Source organism: Microcaecilia unicolor, chromosome 6 (assembly GCF_901765095.1).
Source record: "Microcaecilia unicolor chromosome 6, aMicUni1.1, whole genome shotgun sequence".
Taxonomy (NCBI): Eukaryota; Metazoa; Chordata; class Amphibia; order Gymnophiona; family Siphonopidae; genus Microcaecilia; species Microcaecilia unicolor.
Window position 1 is genome coordinate 138160060 of NC_044036.1, and position 24140 is coordinate 138184199.

At 44.2% G+C, this 24140-nt stretch overlaps 1 protein-coding gene across 1 annotated transcript in view; it reads right to left on the minus strand.

Moving 5' to 3' along the window:
• Window positions 1-260: 260 nt before the first annotated feature.
• The window catches only part of COPG1 (coatomer protein complex subunit gamma 1), a 59287-nt gene continuing 35407 nt past the window's right edge, over window positions 261-24140 (minus strand). The window contains exons 15-24 of the mRNA XM_030206400.1: window positions 21797-21872; window positions 21361-21464; window positions 19189-19314; window positions 18748-18816; window positions 15923-16065; window positions 15326-15497; window positions 12169-12266; window positions 10841-10979; window positions 8035-8133; window positions 261-2111 (exon numbers count right to left, since the gene is read on the minus strand). Of these exons, the coding sequence (XP_030062260.1) occupies window positions 1981-2111; window positions 8035-8133; window positions 10841-10979; window positions 12169-12266; window positions 15326-15497; window positions 15923-16065; window positions 18748-18816; window positions 19189-19314; window positions 21361-21464; window positions 21797-21872 (1157 nt within the window). The 3' untranslated portion in view covers window positions 261-1980. The remainder of the gene's footprint in view (window positions 2112-8034; window positions 8134-10840; window positions 10980-12168; window positions 12267-15325; window positions 15498-15922; window positions 16066-18747; window positions 18817-19188; window positions 19315-21360; window positions 21465-21796; window positions 21873-24140) is intronic.

The window sequence follows — 24140 nt, forward strand, 5'->3', positions numbered from 1 at the left end:
TGTAAATGGAGAAAGAGTAAACTGCCATTTTGTCACACTAAAAGTATGCAGTTTTCAATTGTTTAATGTTGCACTTAATGTTGACAATTTTTTGTATACAAAAATACAGGCAGAGTTTACAGGTATCTCAGACACAAACACAGCAGAGGCGTAGCTAGGTGGGGTGGAATGGAAGCAGCCCCTCCCCAAACAGATTTTGAATGAAATGGTGCCCATGTACGTTGGCCCTTCAGCCTTGCACCAGCTCCTATTTTTTTTCCCAAAAGATCTGCTTCCCCTGACATCAAAACCTGGCTATGCTTCTGATTTATGAGTACATTTCCTAATGTTCTATATTTATAGTTGCAAAGATGAACATGATCAATTTGGCATCTTATGATCCAGCTTCAAATGACCAAACTGCTCCGTTGCATGTCCACATTTAACAATTAACACTTTGTTTTTCTTATTTGTGATTTTTACAAAGCTCAGCTCCTAAGACTGAAATGTTTAATTGGAGATGATTAGGAATTTTATAATAAAAACGGAGAAGTGTCCCATTTAACTCTTCACAATGCAGCATTTTATTAGACCTGTTGTATTCAATGCAGGATCGTATCTGATGACTGGCATGGACACGCATAGGAGACTCTAGCAAGGCACTTATTCTAGTTCTTGTGTACATCACGTTTGCAGACCCCCCCCCCCATCCTACATGATGAAGGGTTTACTGACCACATGTTCCCCGTCACTTTGAACCATTATTCCAGTAGAGAACAGCAGACAGTTGCACATGCTGGATAAAGATAAATTAATTCTACTTTTAATAGGGTTTCTTACTGTATAAAATGGACATGATCAATATCCACAAAATCATGAACTTATATCCTGAATCACTTCTTAAGCTATAAACTTAAAGGATTACACTATAATTACAGGATTTATTAAAATGATTTGTAATAACTTCATTTTTATTATTATCATCTTTACAATGTATTAAAATTGGTTTCAGAGCTGAGAAACTCAAATGGAAAACTTTCTAACATTTGCTTATGAAAAATGCAGTTATAAATGGGACATCTGTTCATCATTTTGAACGCTGGATCACATATTATGGAACATACCTATATTTCCCTTTTTGTAGCGTAAATATACAGAATCGATATTCAAAAGCACAATGCAGTCAGCAATAGTTGCTATCCGCATAAGTGTTTAAAAAAAATGTCTGCTGGTGAAAGGATAAGTTTTGCCTGTACAATTGAAGTTATGGATAAAAGGTTTCTGCTCTAATATAGACAAGGCCTAGAGCACTGTGGGGGCGGGGCCAAAAGTTATACAGATAGCAATGATATTCACTGTTATCCAAGCAAGCTTTTCCATTTAGGTAGATTACATACATTGCAGACCTAACTTTAACAGATAATCCCTGGATTCTATATATGATGCACAAAATTTTGAGCCCACCCAATTTGCATACATAATTTGAGTAATGAGCCAACTAGCACTGAAAACTGGGCACTAATAATTATTGGCGCTAATTGGTAATAATTAGAATTTACATATGCATCTTGCTATACTATAAAAATGCGCATGTAAATTCTTGTGTGTGAATCCAAAATGGGGGCATGGCCATGGGAGGGGCATGGGCGTTCCACGAATTTTCATGTAGTGTTGCAGAATACAGCAGACCCGCACCTAATTTAGGCATAAGAATTTACACCAGGTTTTGATGCAAATCCTCGCGCCTAAAAGTTAGGCACCAGTCCAGGCACATTGTGCTTTTCTATAAATATCACCCAACTTGCTCATTTTTTTGGCACCATCTGTAGAATTTGGTCCAATGTGGGCAATCTGTTTACATTTAGAACCACATAGTCAGCAATCTGTCTTTTAAACAGATAAGCTAGCTGAAAATCCACTTACAAATATCGGGATAGCTTATTTTTTTTAAGTTGCAGCCACCTTGCTGAATATTGAACACTGAGAGACCAGGAGCCCTGCTTAACCAACGGAAGCAATGACAACATCTACAGGAAGTTCTTCTTTGCTCCGCGCTGTGACCTGCATTGTCACGGTGTCTGTGAGGACCAGTCGGGATCGCACCATTATGTCGTGGCCACCTCGAAATACGCCTAAAGCAGATATGAATTACACAATTAGTTTTTGTGATTCTCTCTCCACCAAAAGCAATTTTCATGTTATTCAGACATCTTAACATGCAGCTGTATGAAAGACTCCAGCCTAAGGTTTTGGCTTAAATCCAATGTTTCATAAGAAAACTTGTGCAATTTAAAGTCTCTTACATATTCAGAAATAGATAATGAAACTTGATCATTACTTTATTATCATATGATGTAAGTGAGCATGCTGTACAACTCAAAGGGAAGCAATACTTTGGTTAACATATATTGTCCCAAGACTCCATCATATTTAACTGCCTATGTGTGGTTGGCATGATGACAAATTGCCAACCCGTGTTTAAGCATGAATGACTATAACCTGCACAGAGTGGCAGGTTTGTTGGGCAGACAAGATAGATTTTGCAGGTCTTTATTTGCTGTCATTTACTATGTTATCCCTTGGCCAGGCAGTTTTTGCTCGTGGTGTTTATCATGACAATACCTACACATAAAACTCTGCTTGCTTTTTATGCCAGTATTGATTTAAAACTATGCCCACACTTGCCTCCCTAACCAAACTCCTCCTAAATTCTATGGCTAAAAAGGGTGAGTAATGATAAAATGCCAAACACCATTTTACCTGCAGAAAAGGTTTTCATTAATTCTTTTCCTGCATAGCCACATATGTATAATGCAGTGAAGATTTATGGGCAAATCTAAACTTTTCAGAGTGGAGGAGCAGCCTAACAGTTAGAACAGCAGGCGGAGAACTGGAAGACCCAGGTTAAAATCCCACAGCAGCTCCTTGTGGTGTTGGGTAAGTCACTTAATCATCCATGCCTCGGCAGAAATCAACGTGGAACCACTACTGTATCATGCCAAGAAAACTACAAGTACTACTACTACTACTTAACATTTCTAGAGCGTTACTTGGGTTACACAGTGCTGTACAGTTTAACAAAGAAGGACAATCCCTGCTCAAGGAGCTTACAATCTAAAGGACGAAATGTCAAGTTGGGCAGTCTAGATTTCCTGAGTAGAGGTATAGTGGTTAGGTGCCGAAGGCGACATTGAAGAGGTGGGCTTTGAGCAAGGATTTGAAGATGGGCAGGGAGGGGGCCTGGCGTATGGGCTCAGGGAGTTTACTCCAAGCATGGGGTGAGGCGAGGCAGAAAGGGCGGAGCCTGGAGTTGGCAGTGGTGGAGAAGGGTACTGAAAGGAGGGATTTGTCTTGAGAGCGGAGGTTACGGGTAGGAATGTAAGGGGAGATGAGGGTGGAGAGGTAGGGAGGGGCTGCAGATCGAGTGCATTTGAAGGTTAGTAGGAGAAGCTTGAACTGTATGCGGTACCTGATCGTAAGCCAGTGAAGTGACTTGAGTAGAGGGGTGATATGAGTATATTGGTCCAGGCGGAAGATAAGACGTGCAGCAGAGTTCTGAACGGACTGAAGGGGGGATAGATGGCTAAGTGGGAGGCCAGTAAGGAGTAGGTTGCAGTAGTCAAGGCGAGAGGTAATGAGAGAGTGGATGAGAGTTCGGGTGGTGTGCTCAGAGAGGAAAGGGCGAATTTTGCTAATGTTGTAGAGGAAGAAGCGACAGGTCTTCGTTCCATCTGCTGGATATGCGCAGAGGAGAGGGAGGAGTCAAAGATGACTCCGAGGTTGCAGGCAGATGAGACGAGGACGATGAGGGTGTTATCAACTGAGATACAGAGTGGGGGGAGAGGAGAAGTGGGTTTGGGTGGGAAGACAATAAGCTCAGTCTTGGCTATGTTCAGGTGGTGGTTGGACATCCAGGCAGCAATGTCGGATAAGCAGGCCGATACTTTGGCCTGGGTTTCCGCAGTGATGTCTGGTGTGGAGAGATAAAGCTGGGTGTCGTCAGCATAAAGATGATATTGGAAACCATGAGATGAGATCAGGGAGCCCAGGGAAGAGGTGTAGATTGAAAAAAGAAGGGGTCCAAGGACGGATCCCTGAGGAACTCCAACAGAGAGCAGGATGGGGGTGGAGGAAGAACCATGAGAATGTACTCTGAAGGTACGGTGGGAGAGATAAGAGGACAGAGCCCTGGAACCCAAATGAGGACAGTGTGGCAAGAAGTAAATTGTGATTGACAGTGTCAAAAGCGGCGGATAGGTCGAGGAGGATGAGGATGGAGTAGTGACCTTTGGATTTGGCAAGGAATAGGTCATTGCAGACTTTAGATAGTGCTGTTTCTGTCGAGTGTAAGGGGCGAAAGCCGGATTGAAGCGGATCGAGGATGGCATGAGAGGAGAGAAAATCAAGGCAACGGCTGTGAACGGGCTCGTTCAAGTAACTTGGACAGGAAGCGTAGGAGGAAAACGGGGTGGTAGTTGGAGGGACAGGTAGGGTCAAGTGATGGTTTTTTGAGGAGTGGTGTGACTACAGCATGCTTGAAGGTGTCAGGGACAGTTGCAGTGGAGAGAGAGAGGTTGAGGATATGACAGATGAGGGGGTGATAGTAGGAGAGATGGTGTTAAGTTGGTGGGGATGGGGGTCAGAGGAACAGGTGGTGCATTTCGAGGAGGAAAGAAGATGGGCGGTTTCCTCTTCGGTGATATCAGGAAAAGAGGAGAAAGAGGCCTGGGTTGGTTGGTTGCGGGAGTGGGTTATAGGGTGAAGAGGAGGAGATGGTTTGGTGGTGAATTCTAGGTTGACCTTCTGCACCTTGTCGCGGAAGTAGTCAGCCAGTGATTGAGGACACAGTGAGGGAGGAGTGGGAGCGGAGGGCACTTTGAGGAGGGAGTTAAAGGTGGCAAAGAGACGGCGAGGGTTGGAGCTGAGGGAAGTAGTCAATTGGGTGTAATAGTCCTGTTTGGCGAGGAATAGGGAGGACTGGAAGGAGGATAGCATGAATTTGTAATGAATGAAATCAGTATGGGTGCGAGATTTCCTCCAGAGGTGTTCAGCCGATCGGGCGCAGGAGCGAAGGTATCGGGTGCAAGGGGTCAGCCAGGGCTGGGGATTAGTACGCCTAGTGGGACAGGAGATGGATGGTGCAAGGGTGTCCAGAGCGGAGGAGAGAGTAGCATTGTAGGTGGAGACAGCCTTGTCGACAGACTCAGAGGACATGATGGATGGGAGGAGATTAGAGATACTAGAGGATAAGGTGGGAGGGTCGACAGCCTGGAGATTCCTGGAAGTAGTGGTTAGTGTTGGGCGGGACTGAGGGGGAGGGTGATGTAGTGTGAAGGTGATCAGGTGATGGTCAGAGAGAGGAAGAGCTGAGGCGCAGAAATTGGAGGGTGAGCAGGTAGAGGAGAGGACGAGGTCAAGACAGTGGCCAGATTGGTGAGTAGGGGTGGTGGAGCTCAGTTGGAGGTTGAAGGAGGAGGTTAGAGTGAGGAACTGAGAAGCGTGAGTCGGATGGGTTATCAGTGTGTATGTTAAAGTCTCCAAGAATGAGGGATGGGGATGAGGGCTCAAGAAAAATGGACAGCCAGGCATCGAAGTCGGTAAGGAAGGAAGAGAGGGACTTATCAGGGGGGCGGTAAATGACTGCAACTCTTGAGTGGCAGCGGGTAGAATAGATAGATGGAGTGAACTTCAAAGGATGGGAAGCAGTGAGACTGCGGCAGGGGGAGAGGTTGAAAACTGGAGGGCGAAAGTAATAACCCGATGCCGCCACCGCGGCCAACTGGGCGGGGAGAATGAAAGAAAAGATAACCTCCATGACATAGGGCCACGACTGAGGCAGAGTCGTCAGGGGTGAGCCAGGTTTCAGTTAGGGAGAGCAGTTGAAGGGAACGGGAGATGACAAGATCATGGGTGAAGGAAAGTTTGTTGCAGACCGAGCGGGCATTCCACAGGGCACACGAGAAGGGGAGGGAGGAGGGGAATAGAGATGAGATTGGAGACATCGCGGTAACGTTTGCATGGATGAGACGAAGACGAGAACAGGTGTGGGGGGCCTGGGTTGGGACTGATGTCACCCGCGGATAGCAGGAGAAGGAGCAAGAGAGAGTGGAGGAGGGTGGGGGAGGTAGGGCGACGAAGGCGGGATGCACTTAGGAGGAATGGGGAAGGGTTCAAGGCAGGAAAGAGGTGTTGAAGGTTGAGAGCTAGGAAGGAGGAGGAGGAGGACAGTAGAGATGGTGAGGGGCTGGGGGACCGGGGTGGGTCGGGTTTTGCAGTAGTGAGCAGGACGGGAGAGGACATGGATAGGCAGTGAGTTCGTGCGGTATACAGCGGTGGGGGGAGGGGGAAAAGATTAGGAAGGGATAGGGCAAGGAATAGAATGTGTATGGGGGCCATAAGTAGTGACTGAGGTGTTTACGGGTGGTGGGTAGAGGGGCTGGCGGTGGGTAGGTAGGTTGATGGGAGGCAAGCAGGCAGATAGGTTGCTGGGCTGGGGCGGGCAGGTAGATGGGCAGGATGAAGGGTGAGCAGTCAGTCAGGAGAGTGATGGGCTGGCAAAGTGACAGGGGGAGGCAGGTAGGTAGTTGTGCAGGCTGGCAAGGTGGCAGGGGGGGAGGCAGGTAGGTGGTTGTGCAGGCTAGGAGGCAGCAGGTTGTAGATGGGCAGACAAGTAGGCAGGTCGGTTGATTGGCTAGCAGGCAGGCAGGCAGGAACAGGCAAGTGCGGTGGAGAGCTCAGTAGCAGGACTGGAACAAGCTGGAATAGTTTGGAGGTTGGTTGATTGGCTGGCAGGCAGGCAGCTGGAGCAGATGGACTGGAACAAGCAGGGTGAAGCTGGGTCAGGCAGACTGGCACAAGCAGGGAGAAGGTGGATCAGGCGGACTGGAACAAGCCGGAGCAGATGGACTGGAACAAGCAGGGAGAAGCTGGAACAGGCAGACTGGAACAAGCAGGGAGAAGCTGGATCAGGCGGACAGGAACAAGCTGGAGCAGATGGACTGGAACAGTCAGGGAAAAGCTGGATCAGGCGGACTGGAACACGCTGGTTCAAACAGACTGGAACACGCAGGAACAAGCTGGTTAAGGCGGACTGGGACACGCAGGAACAAGCTGGATCAGACGGACTGGGACACGCTGGGACAAGCTGGAACATGCTGGATCAGACGGACTGGGACACGCTGGGACAAGCTGGAACATGCTGGGACACGCTGGAACAAGTTGGGGCCAATAGACTGGAACAAGCAGGGAAAAGCTGGATCAGGTGGACTGGGACACGTGGGGATTCTCAGGCCTGTCTCTCGATCTATATATATATTTTTTTGTTACATTTGTACCCCGCGCTTTCCCACTCATGGCAGGCTCAATGCGGCAGGCGATGGAGGGTTAAGTGACTTGCCCAGAGTCACAAGGAGCTGCCTGTTCCGGGAATCAAACTCAGTTCCTCAGTTCCCCAGGACCAAAGTCCACCACCCTAACCACTAGGCCACTCCTCCACTAGCAAGGTAGTCTCAGTGGGTAGGTTCAACTCTAGAGTTCCTTTTTTCCCCACACGTGATGCCAGGTCCTGAACTGGGTGTCTATTGTCGTTTCTCATGGTTCCTCGATTGCACAGATACTGGGCGTTTGGGTTGCACAAGGAGACCCGTCATTGTATGGTCACCAGGAGTCAACTCTGACTTGAGGGCACATCTGGATCTAAACTTTTCTTCTACTGTGCTCCCATTAAAGAAGAACACTCATTGAAAAAGTCCTTTGTTCTGATTACATATTAAGATAGGGGTGATGTACAGCAATGATGGAAAGAAGTATTAGGTCCATAAAACATCATTCCATGACCTCTTCGTCTCATAAATATCTTGAGTATGTGGAAGCCAAATGCAAGCTGTGTGAGACAGCAAATGAATCTCTGCTATGTATGGATGTTGTATGAGCCTGTTGACTCAAGATTATACACAGTAAAATGTATTCAGAGTTCTGAGCATTGTCTTAATGGAATTATGCTTTTCACTAATATGTGCAAAAACCCTATAGTGATATCCAGAGATAGTTACTTACCTGCCAAGAGCAATGCATGTGCATTCTTGTTTTCTGGCACTTTATCTGATCGTTCACATGGCTGCATTCCCAAGAACTTGACAATGTTCCCAACAGCCTCTGATAAAACAAATAGTGTGTTTGCATTCCAGGTCTAGATATGTAACATTAGAACATCGATTTTACATGCACTGTGACAAAGCTTATGCCAATGGAAAGCAATGAAAAACCAGACAAAGATAGACAGGGACCTCTTATTAGCTCAACTGGGGAAGTGGTTTATTTAATATGGATAATTATTTTAAAGATTATTGGATACAGGGGCATAGGCATGGATGAATCGGAAGAGGCACAACCCTGATCCACTCTTACTTTTCCAGAAGTATAACCAGAGTTGGGGGGGGGGGATCCCCAGATCCCACCAGCAGGCTTGCTCTGGATATTTTCTCTGGCAGCTGCCTGAACTACCCCATCAAAATCTTTTATGTATCCTTTCCTGTTCTTTATCTTATCAGGCTGTTTCCTGAGTCCCCAAGATGTTTAGCACCGGTCCTTACCTTTACTGACTTTTCTCCCTATTCTGTCCTGGCATGAGTAATTTTGTTGTCCTAATTGGCGTTCCTTTCTTTCTTTATATTTAGCCTGCACACCGCTCTGCTTGTATAGTAAATTTCTATAAACTATAATATTATGAAAGGAATGTTCAGCCCATGAGATTTCAATATGCAGGCAGTGCTGGCTGTACATTGGGGAAGAAAGGCTGAGCAGTATGGACTGGAATGGCAGGGTTTCTATCACCTGCTACCAGTGAATGCCCTAAGTGAATAATATTTTCTGACTTGTATGTCTATTGCCCACCCACAATAACCTTGGTTCCCTCTCCCCCACCCCCCCAATTGAGGTTCTGGCTACCCTACAGACTGTTGTGCAGCAAGTTCCACTAATTTTCAAAGTGTAAGTATATGCGTATTTTCCCTTGGAAAATTATTCAAGAAACTACACACACACACAAAAGTATGTATGTGTCTACGGCCAAACTCTGCCCCCAGAACACCTTTGCTCATTGCAGTAAAAGTACAAGCAAAAGGGCATTACGCATATACTTCGGGCAAGTTTATAACAAGCCATTTCTGTGCATAAACCTCTGTTTTATGACTTTTAAAATTACCCCCTTGAAGAATATCCAAGTAGTAAGGCATAGCAGTGCCATGCACAAAATCCCACATGCAACAAAACAAAACCCTAATCCATGTTTCCCTTTAATGCTTCCTCAAGAAAAGGGCAGTGTTCCTGATAAACTGCTACATCACAATGCTGGTTCTGGTTAATTTTCTTCATCAAGGTGTCTCTTGCAATACATGCTGTGATTTTTATTTTTGTTTGTTTTGCTGTTGTCATTCAAGTTTTTATTGGATGAGTGCCAAGCAAACACCTTTAAATAGAACAGTAAACCAATAGTTTTAAACTTGTACAGCCAACCCCCCCCCCCCCCCCCCCTAAGAGTTTCTCTGTAGCAGCACGTGCTTGAGCTATTGCAATGCATGGGAGGGGGTGGACTGCTTTTCTCAACTGGGTTACACATAAGCCTCATAATTACTGCTTTACACTAAACACAACATTGCATGTCTTACTAAAAACAAGGAATAAAATATTGCAGGAGGGTAATTTAATGAACGATTGACTATGTGCCAGCTATGTACTTGTATAAAACACTAACACAAATGCTGCAGAAACTGGAGTTGTAGTGAACCTGCGTATGTGTGATCATGCATATTTTATAAAGTGTGTGTCTACACTAAAGTCATGAAAAATTATGCATGTTCTTATATGTAATTGAGGGGGACTTTTACTAAAGATTAGCTTGAGTTATCTGCAGCAAGATCCATAGGAATAAAATGAGCCCTGCTGCAGATAACTTGAGCTAATCTTAGTAAAAGACCTCCCTGAATGTGCTTTATTAAGAGGATTTTACTATATGTTCATATATACTGGCATATACGCATTAAAAAAATTACCTCTCAGATAGCTACACCATCACTGATGTTTGTTGAAATAATTTAATATCTAGAGCTTTTTAATCCATACCATGTCTAATTCCTGTGCTGAAACACAACTACTTATTCAAGCTCGTCTGATCGCTATCTCTTACTCTGATGGCAGTTGACACTTATTAGAAATTACGGTGTACAACAGTTGAAGCCTGAAGGCTTTTATTTGAAACTTTTATTTTTACGTTTTGCTTTGTAGAGTGCACAAAGCTTTAAGAAGCCGCCAATATTTATTAGGAGTTATTTGCCACCTTTCTGAAGAAATTGACCCGAGGCAGCGTACACATCAATTGTATTTGGGTACCAGCCACTGTATATTGTCTTGCCCCCAAAGACAGTGATGCTATGTACAGATGGAGGTGCAGAAGCGCTAGACCAGGGGTAGGCAACTCTGGTCCTCGAGAGCCGCAGGCAGGTCAGGTTTTCAGGATATCCACAAAGAATATGCAGGAGATAGATTTGCAAGCACTGCCTCCATGGTATGCAAATCTATCTCCTGCATATTGATTGTGGATATCCTGAAAACCTGACCTGCCTGCGGCTCTCGAGGACCGGAGTTGCCTACCCCTGCGCTAGACTGATTGAGAACGAACGTCTGCATTACTGGTTCAAGACTTGTACCTTTCTCTCTGTGTGAAAACCTTGGAAATGTTACTTTAGTATCTCTATAAGTCCAGGACCCCCAGCTGAAAATAATGCATTTCAAGTTGAATATAATTATAATCATTATTACTCGGTCATTTTTGTGGGAATGAGGTACCTTTGGGACAGTTCCTTACCTTCCAGGGTTTTAATAGAGGATAATGTAAAGGTCTCTTCTTTTTCATATTCATCGCCCACCTCATCCCAGGCAGCACTAAAGTTCGGTTTTAGTACTTTCTGTATGTGGTCAGCGACCGTCACCTCAATGTCTTCTAGCTATAGAAGAAAAGGCATAACTTCTAACAAGTGAACTCTCAGCAGTGTACAAAAGAATATTTGCAATCATAAAACTTCAAATACAACTTCTTAATAGGAAGGAAGGGAACAGCATATTTACCACAGAGCACTGTACATTTGGTCAAGATGGTCTTGATGTGTGGATAGGTGGAGTGAAGGTTTATAAGGGGGGGTGGCCTGGCTTAAGAGGGTAAATAGGCACCATTATATAAAGACATGTGTCTTTATAAAGAGTCAAATATCGCACCTAAACTACAAGTGCAGACATGCCAACATCTAGATTAATCTAGATTAAGTACATGCATAAATTAGTGTATTTTTTAATCTACATGCACACTTGCAAACTCCGCCCCATATACACCTACTGGCATAGTATGCGACATAAAATTCCAACCAGGCTGGCATGATAACAAGTGACATACATATGAAAAAGGATTATAAAATTATCCCCCTTAAGCCTGTAGAGTCATGGCATTTGCAGGTCTTGTATAACACAAAGCTACTAAACATCGTGAAACATAACTTCATATCTAGATGGAAAGTCATGAGGTAGCATGAAAAGATGCCTGAGTAAGAAATCATTTGCATACTGAGCTCACTTTTCTAGTTTCGAAAGCATAGCATTTTTTTCACAGAAGCAGAAGTGTGAAAGTAGTTTAGTCATTGGTCTGCCCATGTGCAGTCTGTGCATTTCTGCTCATTCCCGTAGACGGGCTCACAAACTTTTATTTATTAGAGAAGCTATGACTGGATGAAACAATTTGATAAAATGATGCTTGTATAGCTGAAAGTGCTATTAAGTTTCATTTACAGTTTGAGGGGGAGGGAGAACCCAGCAGTGGCAATGAGCCATTTTGGAAACGGCATCATAATTCTAAACCACTGGTTTCAAAACCTGGTCCTGGAGGCACCCCAGCCAGTAAGGGTTTCAAGCTATCCACAATGAATATTCATGAGAGAGATTTGCATGCAGTAATGTAATATTTCAAAATCACTACTGCTGGAATTAATACCCTATTTTAACTGTTTCCCTGCAGTGCTCTTTTACTATAGGGAGCTGTCCTGTTAACCATCATCTCCAATGACATCACATGCTGGGGCAAGTGATACCACCAGAGCTGCAATCATAGCTTTAAAAATCACAAACAAAATAAAATCAGCTATTTACCACGTATTCATCCTCGTACCCTTCCTCGTCAGTGTCTCCAGTGTTTGGGTCACAATCCTTGACGGTGAATTTCATCACACAACTGAGTGTACAGGTCACTGTGCAAGGACAGAGGGAATTGTGCACCAATGGAAGTGATACCAGCATGTTCACCAATTACAGCTTTTGCACTTTAACCATTTAACCTTTTAATGAAAATGTACAAAAGTGCCATGATATAAAAGCCTGGTCTTTGTTTAAAAATGTGATGTAGTAGAGATAACAAATGAGCAGGGTAAGCCACTCCCTTGTGCTTTAGATACGATCGGGTAGATATTCAAAGTGATTGAAATGGCCAGGAGAGGCTCCTGGCCATTTAAATCACATGTCCAGTGCTATTCAGTTGCACATAACCAGGTAGTCACTGAATATCGCCACTAACTGGCTAGGCTAGGGCCGGCGGGGGGTGCAGAACATCTACTTAGGTGGTTAGTGGTGATATTCAGTCCATTAACCAGCTAAGTAACCGCATAAAGGACCCCTTTTACTAAGTGGCAGTTAAGCCCAATGGGGGCTTACCGCTCGCTAAACAGGAAGTACCACCGGGCTACCGGAGCAGCCCGCTGGTACTTCCCACCCCTAGCGCGCTGTCATATCCGGTGCTACAAAAATCAAACATATAAATGACAAGTGACCGACTCACCCGCAAATGCGCAGCAGAGACTTCCCTCTCTGTCCCGCCCTTGCGTCAAGACATGATGACGTCAGAGGGTGGAACAGAGATGGAAACGGCCGCTGCCACTGGAGCCTGCCCTGGAGACGAAGCAACATCGCCGGTGCACCAACCTCCACCCCCCATCCCCGACGTCACTGCCGCCGCTGCCGCCCCCGCCTCCTCCATATCGGGCCCCCTGCACTGACATGACAGCATCTCTCACCTCCGTGTGGATGCGCTGCAGGCAGCAGCAGAGCAGCTTTCACACGGAGGTGAGAGGCGCTCTCATGTCAGTGCAGGGGGCCCGGCACGTAAGGGGGAGGGAGCGGCGGCGAGGAGGGTAGCTGGACATGGGGGGAGGCCAAGGGAAATAGGAGGGTTGCTGGATATGGGGGGGGGGGGGGGGGGGAGGGCAGGGGACAGAGGAGGGTTGCTGCACCGGGGGTGGGGGGGGGGAAGCCAAGGGAAAGAGGAAGGTTGCTGGATATGGGGGAAGGGCAGGGGAGAGATGATGGTTGGTGGACAGGGGGAGGCCAGGGGATACAGGAGGGCTGCTGGACATGGAGGGGGGAGGGCAGGGGAGAGAGCAGGGTTGCTGGACATGGATTGGGGAAGGGGAGGGCAGGGGAGAGAGGAGGTTTGCTGGACATGGAAGGATGGAGGTGACAATTATTACATTTTGCAAAACACAAATCTTGCCTGTTTTAACGGGCTTAACGGCTAGTATATTTATATTTGAAGCATTGGGGTGTATCCAGTGGTAATCGGGCAGTGCCACACGCAATCTGGATACCGTCGGGTTAGCGCAGGAGCCCTTACCGCCACCTCAATGGGTGGCGATAAGGGCTCCCACGAAATGGCCGCGCAAGTGCTTTACTTGCTGTTCGGCCATTTCCTTCAGGAAAGAAAAGACTTCCCTTTTACCCGCGTGGTAAAAGGGGGCCTCGGCACGTGTGAAAAACACGTGTCGCCGCCAGCGCATGCCTCCTTTTGCTGCAGCTTGGTAAAAGGGGCCCAAAATCAGGACGGCAAAACAGGGTTAGTTCCGCTTGCGGCTGAAAGTAGCTCACTAGCTGCTTACCACCACAGGCTGTAAACAGATTTTTGTAAGGGGGAGAAGTTCAAATTAAGGGGGCATCTGAGAAGATAAAGGAGCTGCTATAAGCAGAATCCCTCCTTCTTGGGTTTTTTGAATACAGCCTAGAGCATTTTTCTCTTTGGAACAAATCTAGAGCAATAGGCTTTGCTAGTTTGACTTGGTCATCTTTTAAAGTGGACATATAAATTGCTAACTAAAAAAGAAATATGATTTATTGTGAAAATATTTTCAAATTTCTGTTTACCAACCTTGACAGTGTCCCTTAAGTGGAATTGCTTTATTCAAAAATAGAATATTCATAGGAAGAATCATTTTCTAAGGTGTCCTTTTACTGAGCTGCAGCAAAATTTGGGCTTAGTTCATCTGAACGTGGGACGTAGTAAAATAGGAATATTTATTTATTGCGGGGTCATGCGCTAATATCAGTGTCCAGTAATTGCAAATAATTCATGCGGGAGCTCTTACTACCTCCTATTTAGGTGGTGCTAAATGCTCCCGCATTAATCCTGCATTAGCGCGTGGTAATGTGAGTACGCTAGCTGGAAACCCTTCCATGTCTATTTCCCTGCTAATTCCCCGCCCCTCCAAAACTAAACACAAAACCCATAAAGTGCAATTAGAATTTGCAAGGAGGAACATTACCGTAAAACATTTTAGTGTGTCCTGTGGTAAACCTTTTTCGACATGATAAGCTTGCGTTAAGGCTTACCCCACCTTAGTAAAAGGGCCGCTAAGTCATATATGTAGGTAAAACAGGTAACTTCAACTCTGATAACTGGGACAAAGGTGGAAGCTACACCAATGCGAGCAGTTAGAAAACTACCCTACTACAGGAACAATTTTAAAGATTTATGCAGGCCTTCCCAGCTTATGAGGACTTTGCTTCCACAGATTTGCAAAGAATGGAATTTCCTTTTCAAACTCTGGGGTCCTGGCACATTAGTTCTTGGAAAGTACATCTGCTTTATAGTACATGCACAGTATGCAACACAAATAAAACAAAACCTCGATATATGCTTTTTGGTGGCTTCACCCTCCCCTGCCCCTTTGAAACAGCCCAGGCACTTTTACCCACAGAGGGCGTGCCAATTCTATGCAACTGCTTTTAACCAAATAATTGAGTTACCTGTTAAAATCTTTTGAAAAATGCCCTCTTGGGGTTTTGACTTGAGGCTATTTTTCATTAAAGAGACTGGTGCATTTTCTTACACAAGCACAGCTGGGGTTGAACTTTCCCGAGCACTGTGGCCTGCTGCCACAGGTGATGGAAACAATTTGATTAAATATGGCCCAATATTAGCATTTTGGGCATGCAAAGGGTATAGCCAGTTACAGTATGATGCCTTTAGGAATCTGCTTCATACCTGCTGTTGGGTCCTCTTCTGGTAGGGACACCAGTGTGTAGCATGTACCAGGTTGGTTGTAGGACAGACATTTGGCAGGGATACAACAGACAACTTCATATCCATCTGTGGGTTCCATCTGCACTGTGACATTCTCCAAAACCTGATCATTCAGCGTGTTGGTGCAATCAAACTGCAAAGGAATACACAACCAAGCATGACAGTACATACATTATTTTCTTCCAAGATGACCCAATATAAAAAAAAATAAATAAATAAAGAACATATCAAATAGGGAGCAAGGGATTTAAGGGTCTTTGACAACTTGTGTATTCTCAGAAAACAAAAGTTAAACCTATTATTTTCTGCATTAAAAATTAAGTGCCACCTAGTGAAAAACTTCCACATGACAATCTTGTATTTCAGCATGTGTCTGCTTGCCACAAACAGGCGCTCAGGACTCTAATCGTAACTTTTTGGCCACAATGAATTGGGAGTGGGGTGGAGCTTGATACAATGGTAATTTTCTCAGCCAGAACAAATGGTAGAATGACTACCATTTCGCTGTCTTGTATTTGGATACTTGTTCGTGGCTGTGTGATTTAAGTTATGACACACCTGGAAAACCATGTGGTTTACGAACGTATGCTTTGTGCATCGGACAACATATTCTGTCTCGGATTCCGTCAGCGCAACAGGCTCTACAGAGGACTTAAACAGAGGCCCCAAATCCTTAAACTCTGGAACAGATGCAAGTTGCTCTGAAATAAAATCAAGAAAAATTATTCATTTTTGAAAACCTGGTAAACACTTGGGCATAGTTACCCCCCAAAATAGTCAATTTAAAAAGTCAGCTAAACTGAAAAGTTTCCAATTGGTATACACAGCTAAAACATACTGGGATATATCCACAGGAGCCTATTCAAAGTTGGAGCATTCAAACAGCAACCTGTTTTCTCACTTGTGCACCCAGTACCCAGCTGAGCTTACCAGGGAACAGCAATCTCCAATGGCTCGGCCCATTTAGACAGGTGGAGAGGTAGAAATGGGTAGCAGCCCAGGTAATTTGTCAAACTATTTTGTATTGTATAAGATTCTCCATCAGTGCATATACTACAGCTCCCTGAGCAAACTAAGGGGGTCTTTTTACTTAGGCGCACTGGCATTTTCAGTGCGTGTTAAAAACAGGTGTGCGCTAAATGCTAAAGATGCCCATGTAGTCCTATGGGGGTCTTTAGCGTTTAGCGCATGCCTATTTTTAACGTGCACTAAAAACGCCAGCATGCCTAAGTAAAAGACCCCCTAACTGGCTAGGTGTGTTATTATTATTTACATTTGTACCCCATGCTTTCCCACACTTAGCAGGTTCAATGCGGCTTACATAGTAAATAGAATTACAAAGTCTTGAAGGAGAATGTTACAAGTTGTAGTAAACATAATAGTAGTGGGGTTTTGAGGATATGTAAATTGAGCATGGAGAGGTAAACAAAGATAGGATGAGCAAAAGGAGAAGAGATTGGGAGGGGTAAGGAGTAGGAAGGATGGAGAGGAAGAGATTCATTTATACTGACTGCCCACCACCTGCATGTTTATAGCAGTGAACACATGTACAATTCTCCAATAACAAACTAATCTCAAGAGAAAATATGAAAAACATATAGAAAGCAAACTAAAGCAAAACACACTCAGACCACGACCTAGAGTCAACCCGAGGTACCTCATTAAACCTGATCATTTAGAAGCCAGGCTGGTGATTTCACTACAGTTCACTGCAGCTCATTTTTACATTTTTTTTAGGGACCAGTTGTGGTTCATGTTTACTGCTCTAGTCATCATCATTTTGTCATATTTATGGGGTAATGTTATAACAGGACACCTACGTCAAAAGTCCAAAAAGGTGCTTATTTTATAAAAGATAAGATAGGCACTTAGGGGGGGACTTTTACAAAGGCGTGCACCAAGGGCGTAGCCAGATTTTGGCGGGAGGGGGGTCAGGAGCCCGAGGTGAGGGGGCACATTTAGTCCCCCCCCCCCGGCGCCGCTGACCCCCCCCCCCGCCAACTTTGCCTCTCCCTGCAGACGACCCTCTCGACCCCCCCTCCCACCGCCAACCCGCCGTCGCCTACCTTTGCTGGCGAGGGACTCCAACCCCCGCCAGCCGAGCTCCTCTTCTTCCCGCAAAAGGCTTCCTTCTGTTTCTGACGTCCTTTTGCGGGAAGAAGAGGACCTTGGCTGGCGGGGGTTGGGGTCCCCCGCCAGCAAAGGTTGGCGGCGGGGGGGGGGGGGGTCGAGAGGATCGTCGGCAGGGGGGTCCAGGGCCAAATCTACGGGGGCCCAGGCCCCACGTAGCTATGCCACTGGCATGCACACTAAACACTAGAGATACCCATAGGAATATATGGGTGTTTCTAGTTGTGCCTTTGCAAAAAGGGATCTATGTGCCTTTATCAAATATGCATCCAAAATTATACCCGCTCCAAAGAATGTATAAATGAGTGTGTGCACCCACATATTTAGGGCTTCTTTTCGTAGCTGTTTATAAAGTGTACATTTAGCTGCTTATTTTTCAGCTAATTGGTGTTCGTTGAGGACACAAACCAAAGATTAAATCTATGGGCTCCTTTTACAAAAGCTGCGCTACAGGTGCTGAGTGCTTAATCGTTAAGCGCTGCTTTGCAAAAGGAGGCCCTACGCTTACTGGTGTTTTCATGCCACGGATACTATTGCTGGGAACCTTTTCCTGTGGAATCTGTTTGCATCACTTAGGTGGAGTCAGTGCAGAAAAGGCACAAAAATGGACTCTAGGCATAAGCGGCAGAATGGGGTGGGCCACAGGTGCCATGGGCCCACCGATATTTTGTCCAACACAGTATCAGCAATGGGAGAGAATAGGGGTAGGGCTGGAGATTGATTTATTTGGCCCCTCCAACCAAAAAGATAGCCCGCTGCTCTTGACTCTAGGTTCCAGGACAAGATGGGGAGGGGCTGGAGAGCTCCAGAGGAAGTGGTGGTTTTCTGGAGTTTATCCAATAAAAGTCTATTTTAACTTTTGTACACTGGGGATGTTTTGCCAGCGATTATCAATTAAAACATAAAGTGAGAATCCCCACACACTTTATAAAATACAGACTACAACCCCTGCACACAGGTCACTTAAAAGGTGCATGCTTTCTGTATACCTACTTTTAATGCACGTGTATAGTTTTATATTTTATGAAGCCTCTGTGTGTAAAAGAGCTTTACACAGGAAAAAAAGCTTTATAAATTACTCCAAAATTATACTGCAAAAGAATACACCTGAATGAAGGAGTTTATCCCGCCTTTAACAGATTTTAGGTTTTGAGTGCTACTGCTAGGGGTTGGAGTAGGATGTTTTCCGGCATCCATCACTTCTCGTTATATGCCTGGGATAGTTTGCACAGCAGTATTACACATAAACTTACCTTGGAATATTTCCTGTCGACTTGCCACCAGTTTCTCTGGCTTCCTGACTGCTGTGACAGGTTTACTTTCTATGTGATAGCAGAAACCCCCATAGGAAAAAGAAAAAAACAAACAAAAAAGAAAAATATTTCATATAAGGCCATCTTCCACAGAAATCAACTCTATTGTGTTAAATCTTCATCAGGTTGTACTACATCTGAAATCCTAATAAAACTGGAACTATTGTAGACCATAGAGTTAACCTCACAAAAAGAAAATGTCACTATAAGGATTCAATAAACAGAAACACTAAGATAGACATACATATTAATTGTATAATACACCACAAAAAAAAAGAAAACAAAATATCACAACAGCCAATAAGTTAAACTTTTCTCTCCTTGACTGGGCTTTTTTTTTTTTCTAAATTGTACTCAAATTTCTCAGTACCCAGTAAGTACCTGCTCTCTGATCTGTGACAGAAGTGGTTGCCAGCGGAACAGATTTAAGGTCAAAGGGTTTGTCGGATGGCTCTAACGTATACTGCTGCAGTGCTCTTTCTAGGCCGGGTATGGAAACTGTCAGCCCTGAGGAATAGAGAGGAAAAAATTAATCAAAATCACTGCCAGATGGAATTGTCCTTACAACTAATTTTGTTATGATAAGAGAGCTTGGCTGAACAATAGGTGTTGGGTTAGGACAAGGGAATCTGAGTGGAAACCTCTGAACTAGGCCTTAGGAGACATACAAGCTGATTTTCAAAGCACTTAGCCTCCCAAAGTTCCATAGAAACCTATGGAACTTAGCCTCCCAAAGTGCTTTGAAAATATGCCTCATATTAAGTGAACTGACAGAAATTTTCCAGCCATCTCTGCAAGTAAACAGCTAATGCCCTGTGCCAGGAGGAGGCACCTGCCTGCACAACAGATGCTGAGACTGAGATCATGATAAAGTCCAGCCAATCTGTCTCTAAGAACTGGACCATCATACAGTGCCAGCAAGGCACTGCACCTCCTTTCATCTGTCTACAGCCAATGACAGGTGCCTATGGACACAAAGCCTATGTAATAAGGGGTTTCCTGGACACTAGCCAAATAAAGAAGTAGATCTCCAGAAAGATGTGCCATGGAGGGAAAGACCCCAGCCAAGAGGCGAAACAGAGAGAGGATCTAGCTCTGGGCCATAATGAGAGGCTTCCATTCAGAGGAAACAGAGCGAGAGATCATTATGTCAAACGTGGGAAAACCAATACCATTTTTGTTGCAAAAATAGATATATCATTTTGTCATATGTGTAAAATATACATTCCTTGACGTGTAACACAGTATTAGATTTTATTACTAGTGTTATTGATAAAATTGTGAAATATATAGAGATTTATATATTCTAGTATGTATATGTTGAGTTCATAGTGTCTATGGTACTTCTTCATGCCTTTCTACTTTATCCCTACACATGTAAGAGTTCAGCTTACAAGTGCACTAATATTTCTCTAACATAGTCTTGTCCAACCTGGCCTGCCAACTTAATTTTTCTGGCCCACAGAAGCTCAGTAGAAACACAGATTCCTCCGACGAGATCCCTGCTTTCCTGCCGCAACCCTTCTAACTGCAAGCTTGAACAACGCAGCACCGGAAGTTCGGGTCTGCAAGACTTGATACCGCGAGACCAACCCAAACTTCCAGCGCTATGTGGCTCAAGCTCGTAGTTAGAACAGTTGCGACAGGGAGCCAGGGATTTCGCCAGAGGACTTTACAGCTGAAGCCAAGTGAGGCACGATGAGGCCAACTGAAACAAAAGAGGACTCTTCATTTCTTTCCCAGCTTTTTCATCCTCTGCTACTATGGTCAACTGATATAAAATGAACCAAAGAAGGGTGAAAGTGGGGGGGGGGGGGGGGGGGGGGGGGGGGGGGAGAGTTGCATATGAGACAAAGACAGCAAGGGGCCACATATGAAACAGAATTAGTGATGACGGGAGGGGGGAGACATATGAGAGACAGAAAGGGTGATAGATGGGGGCACATATATGAGAACGAGACAATGGGTTACGGCAGAGGGGGGCACATAGACAAAAAAAAGAATGGGTGATGGTGTGGGGGAGGGGGGACATATGAAAGAGAATGGGTGACAGCGGGCAGATTTGAGAGAGAGAGAATGGTAAAGGGGGGGGCACATATACGTGATTCTCAGAAAGAGAGTGTGAGTGCACACCCGTGTTTTGGCCCTCCAGCAAAAGGTTGAACATCTCTGCTCTAATAGTTTCCTCCTAAACACAACTCAAATTCTGTCTCGCACTCACTGATACTAGGATTCAACACTCAATACTTGCAAAAAGTTGCTCTCGTTCTGAAATCCATGTGGGCAGCATGGATGCCAACTACTACAATGATACATATGGCTTGTAAGTTTTGGAAATGTGCATTGGGGAGATCAAATTCTTCCCCTAATCAGTAATTCAAAATGCAAGAGCATCTTATTTACTGACACTAAATACTTCAGATTCCTCAACCCATTTCTCTTTCTCACCATCTGCACACCTGTAAACTTGTAGGTAGGGGTAGAACAGTGTGGAAGATCCCATTTTTTCGAGGTGAATTAAAAAATGTTAAATGATCAGAAATTTGTCTTTACCGTTGAGGATATAACTGGCATTAAGCGCCTTCTGCTTTTGTTCCAGGACACTCAGGTAGAAAGTGGCTCGGTCTCTCACTTCATTATCATCATCCATCACACATCTACGGGCAGGCAGAAATCACAAATTGAAGTATCTTAGAGGTATTGCTAACGTTAGCAATCACTTTGCAGGATCCATTCCAGAAGAATCTATCTGTCTTACTGCCGAAGAGTTCATTTAATTGTACACCAATCAGTATTTCAGTAACAAAATTATCTTTTCTTAAACTTGTGATGAGGAGCTCAGATATCCTCAAATTTTTATTTGGAGAGTTCTAAACTGCTCACGTCAAAGACACTGTTCAGACTTGCCATAGGTTAGCGTCAAAAACAGAAAAAATAAAAATAAACTTTGCAACTTTGAATTTTTAAGGAAGTTAAATCCTTAGCTCACCTCCTTAATAAAATTAAGATGCTGGGTAACATATCTTCATTCTGGGCTCCGAACTTAGCCAAAGCACTTACAGCTCCTGCCAATGACAACACATTTTATTTATTTAAAGTATTTTTATATTCTGTTGATCTCAATAACACACGAAATACTGCTATAACATGTAAAAACAGTTTTATAGATGGAAAAGATAGTTTATAAAGCCGTGCCACAGTATACGTGCATATAAGGATGGCGGGTACTTACTTGTGTGCTTCATAAAAGCATTCCCAGGGGTGTAGTTTGGACAGAGCAGGGGCAGAGTTTGCAATGTATGTTCCTATTTTACACATAAGAGTAAATGCACAGGTTTACTAGAACTTTGGAGCAGGTGGAAATGCATGACGTGTCTGATCTCCAATAACCATGCCCACTGCTCGTCTTTGGTTGTAGTCCCTTGCTCTTATTTTTCCCTAAATGTGTGTATCAGCTTCTCCCTGCTATTTGGACTGGTTCTGGAAGCTCTCTGTTCCTTTATAAAATAGACGCTTCTTTGGACTTCTCACACAGGAGTACTGTTTTAAAAATCAGGTCCACATTCAACAAATAATGTGAAAAATATTATGCCCCCATCCCACCGAAGGCTGTCAATAAAAGAAAGCCTTTGGGTTTGTTTGTTTTTTAAATATAAACTATAATAATTTTCAAAGTACACCTTCATTTGGTAAAATGTGATAAGATCCCATTCTTTTGAGTTAAAACACTTCAGGGCTCAAGATAAAACCTTTTAAAATGTAATTAGATTTCATATTAAAAAAGTGATTGGAAAACATTATAGAATCTAAAATGTATGTCTGCTTCAAAAAGGTCTGCTACTGAAAATGGAGGGCTTAATTTTTGTACATAAGCACAAAAACTTTCGCAAATCTTTGAAGACACATCTCTTCAACAAAGCCTACAAAAAGAACCCTTAACAACACAAATCACCACCCAACCCACCCAAGCATCAAAATACACCTCTTACACCACCCTTTCTAACACCTCCTTCTCTAATACCTCATACATCTTCTGCTTAATACCGATTGTATACAAGATCCTGTCATGACTATGTCATAACAACACTCTGTAAGCCACATTGAGCCTGCAAATAGGTGGGATAATGTGGGGTACAAATGCAATAAAATAAATAAAAACAAAGTAACCAACAAAAAGTTTACAGGAATGGTTTTTCCTTGGGCTCTAAGGTAAAGGAAATTCATCTGCTTCTTAAACCCCTTTCTCCAAAGATTCCAATTAATTTCTTGCACAAGGCACAAAATGCTCATACCCCAATGGTCTCAGCCAGGATTCTGAAGTCATTAAGTGATGGAGGACGGGTCTGTTAGTCACAGAAACAGGTAACAAGAATTCAGCTTTATGGACCACGATGACTGCTGGTGTGAAGTGGATTTGGAAAGTGTGTAGTGGTATAACTAGAGACTATCTGCCTGAATGCCTCCCATAGGACTCTGAATAGGTTTCGGATCCCTTGGCTTCAAGAGGAGGGCTTGGCAGAGAACAGCATGCCATGATAAAGGCCTAAGCATTGTGAAATGCTGGGGACACCCAGAAGCAGGTGGTACAGCACTGGATGTGGAATGCACTGCTGCAACTGCATACATCAGCAGGATTTTATCTATAAAGGACAGTCTGTGATCGTTCTGGGCCCTTGAAAGGTGTGATAAATGAAGGGAGAGTAGTGTGAATAAATGTCCCAAGAGAACAACAGGGACCCTAGAAGTCCAGTTAATGGGCTTGGGAGTTCCTGAGATGATTACAATGGCTTTCCACAATTTTTTCATAGTAATCTGGAGTAGTTCCTATCTGCAAGGATGGGTAACATTTTGGACGGTGCTGTTCATTTCCAAACTGAGGTGGAACTAAGCAGTTTTACATGACCATGGAGACAGACTGGACAGATGGAAGACTTGTGGGCCTGCAATGTACCCTTATCAGAATAAACAGCTGGTTTATCAAAATGGGCGGCCCTAGAAACCAAAGCAGAAACTTTAACTTGTGTTTTGTGAATATTCCCAAGTCTCCTATACTGGATGACATGACAAAGAGATATTTTTTGGAAGTTCTAACGAGGCCACTGCCACCTCTTTTGTTTCCTATTTTGATTCTGGGGGAGCAGAGGTTGCTGAAGGGGAGGTAAAGGATGTCTGCAGACAGTTGATGGGACTCCTTAAAATCTCCAAAATGGCAATAACAACCAAAGCTACATAATGAGTTCTTTGCTGTACTGTCATAACTGAGACTGTATTTCAGATTTAAAAATGTCTTGTTCTTGGGGTATAATGTTCTCGGTTTGCCGGCCTTTCAAGGG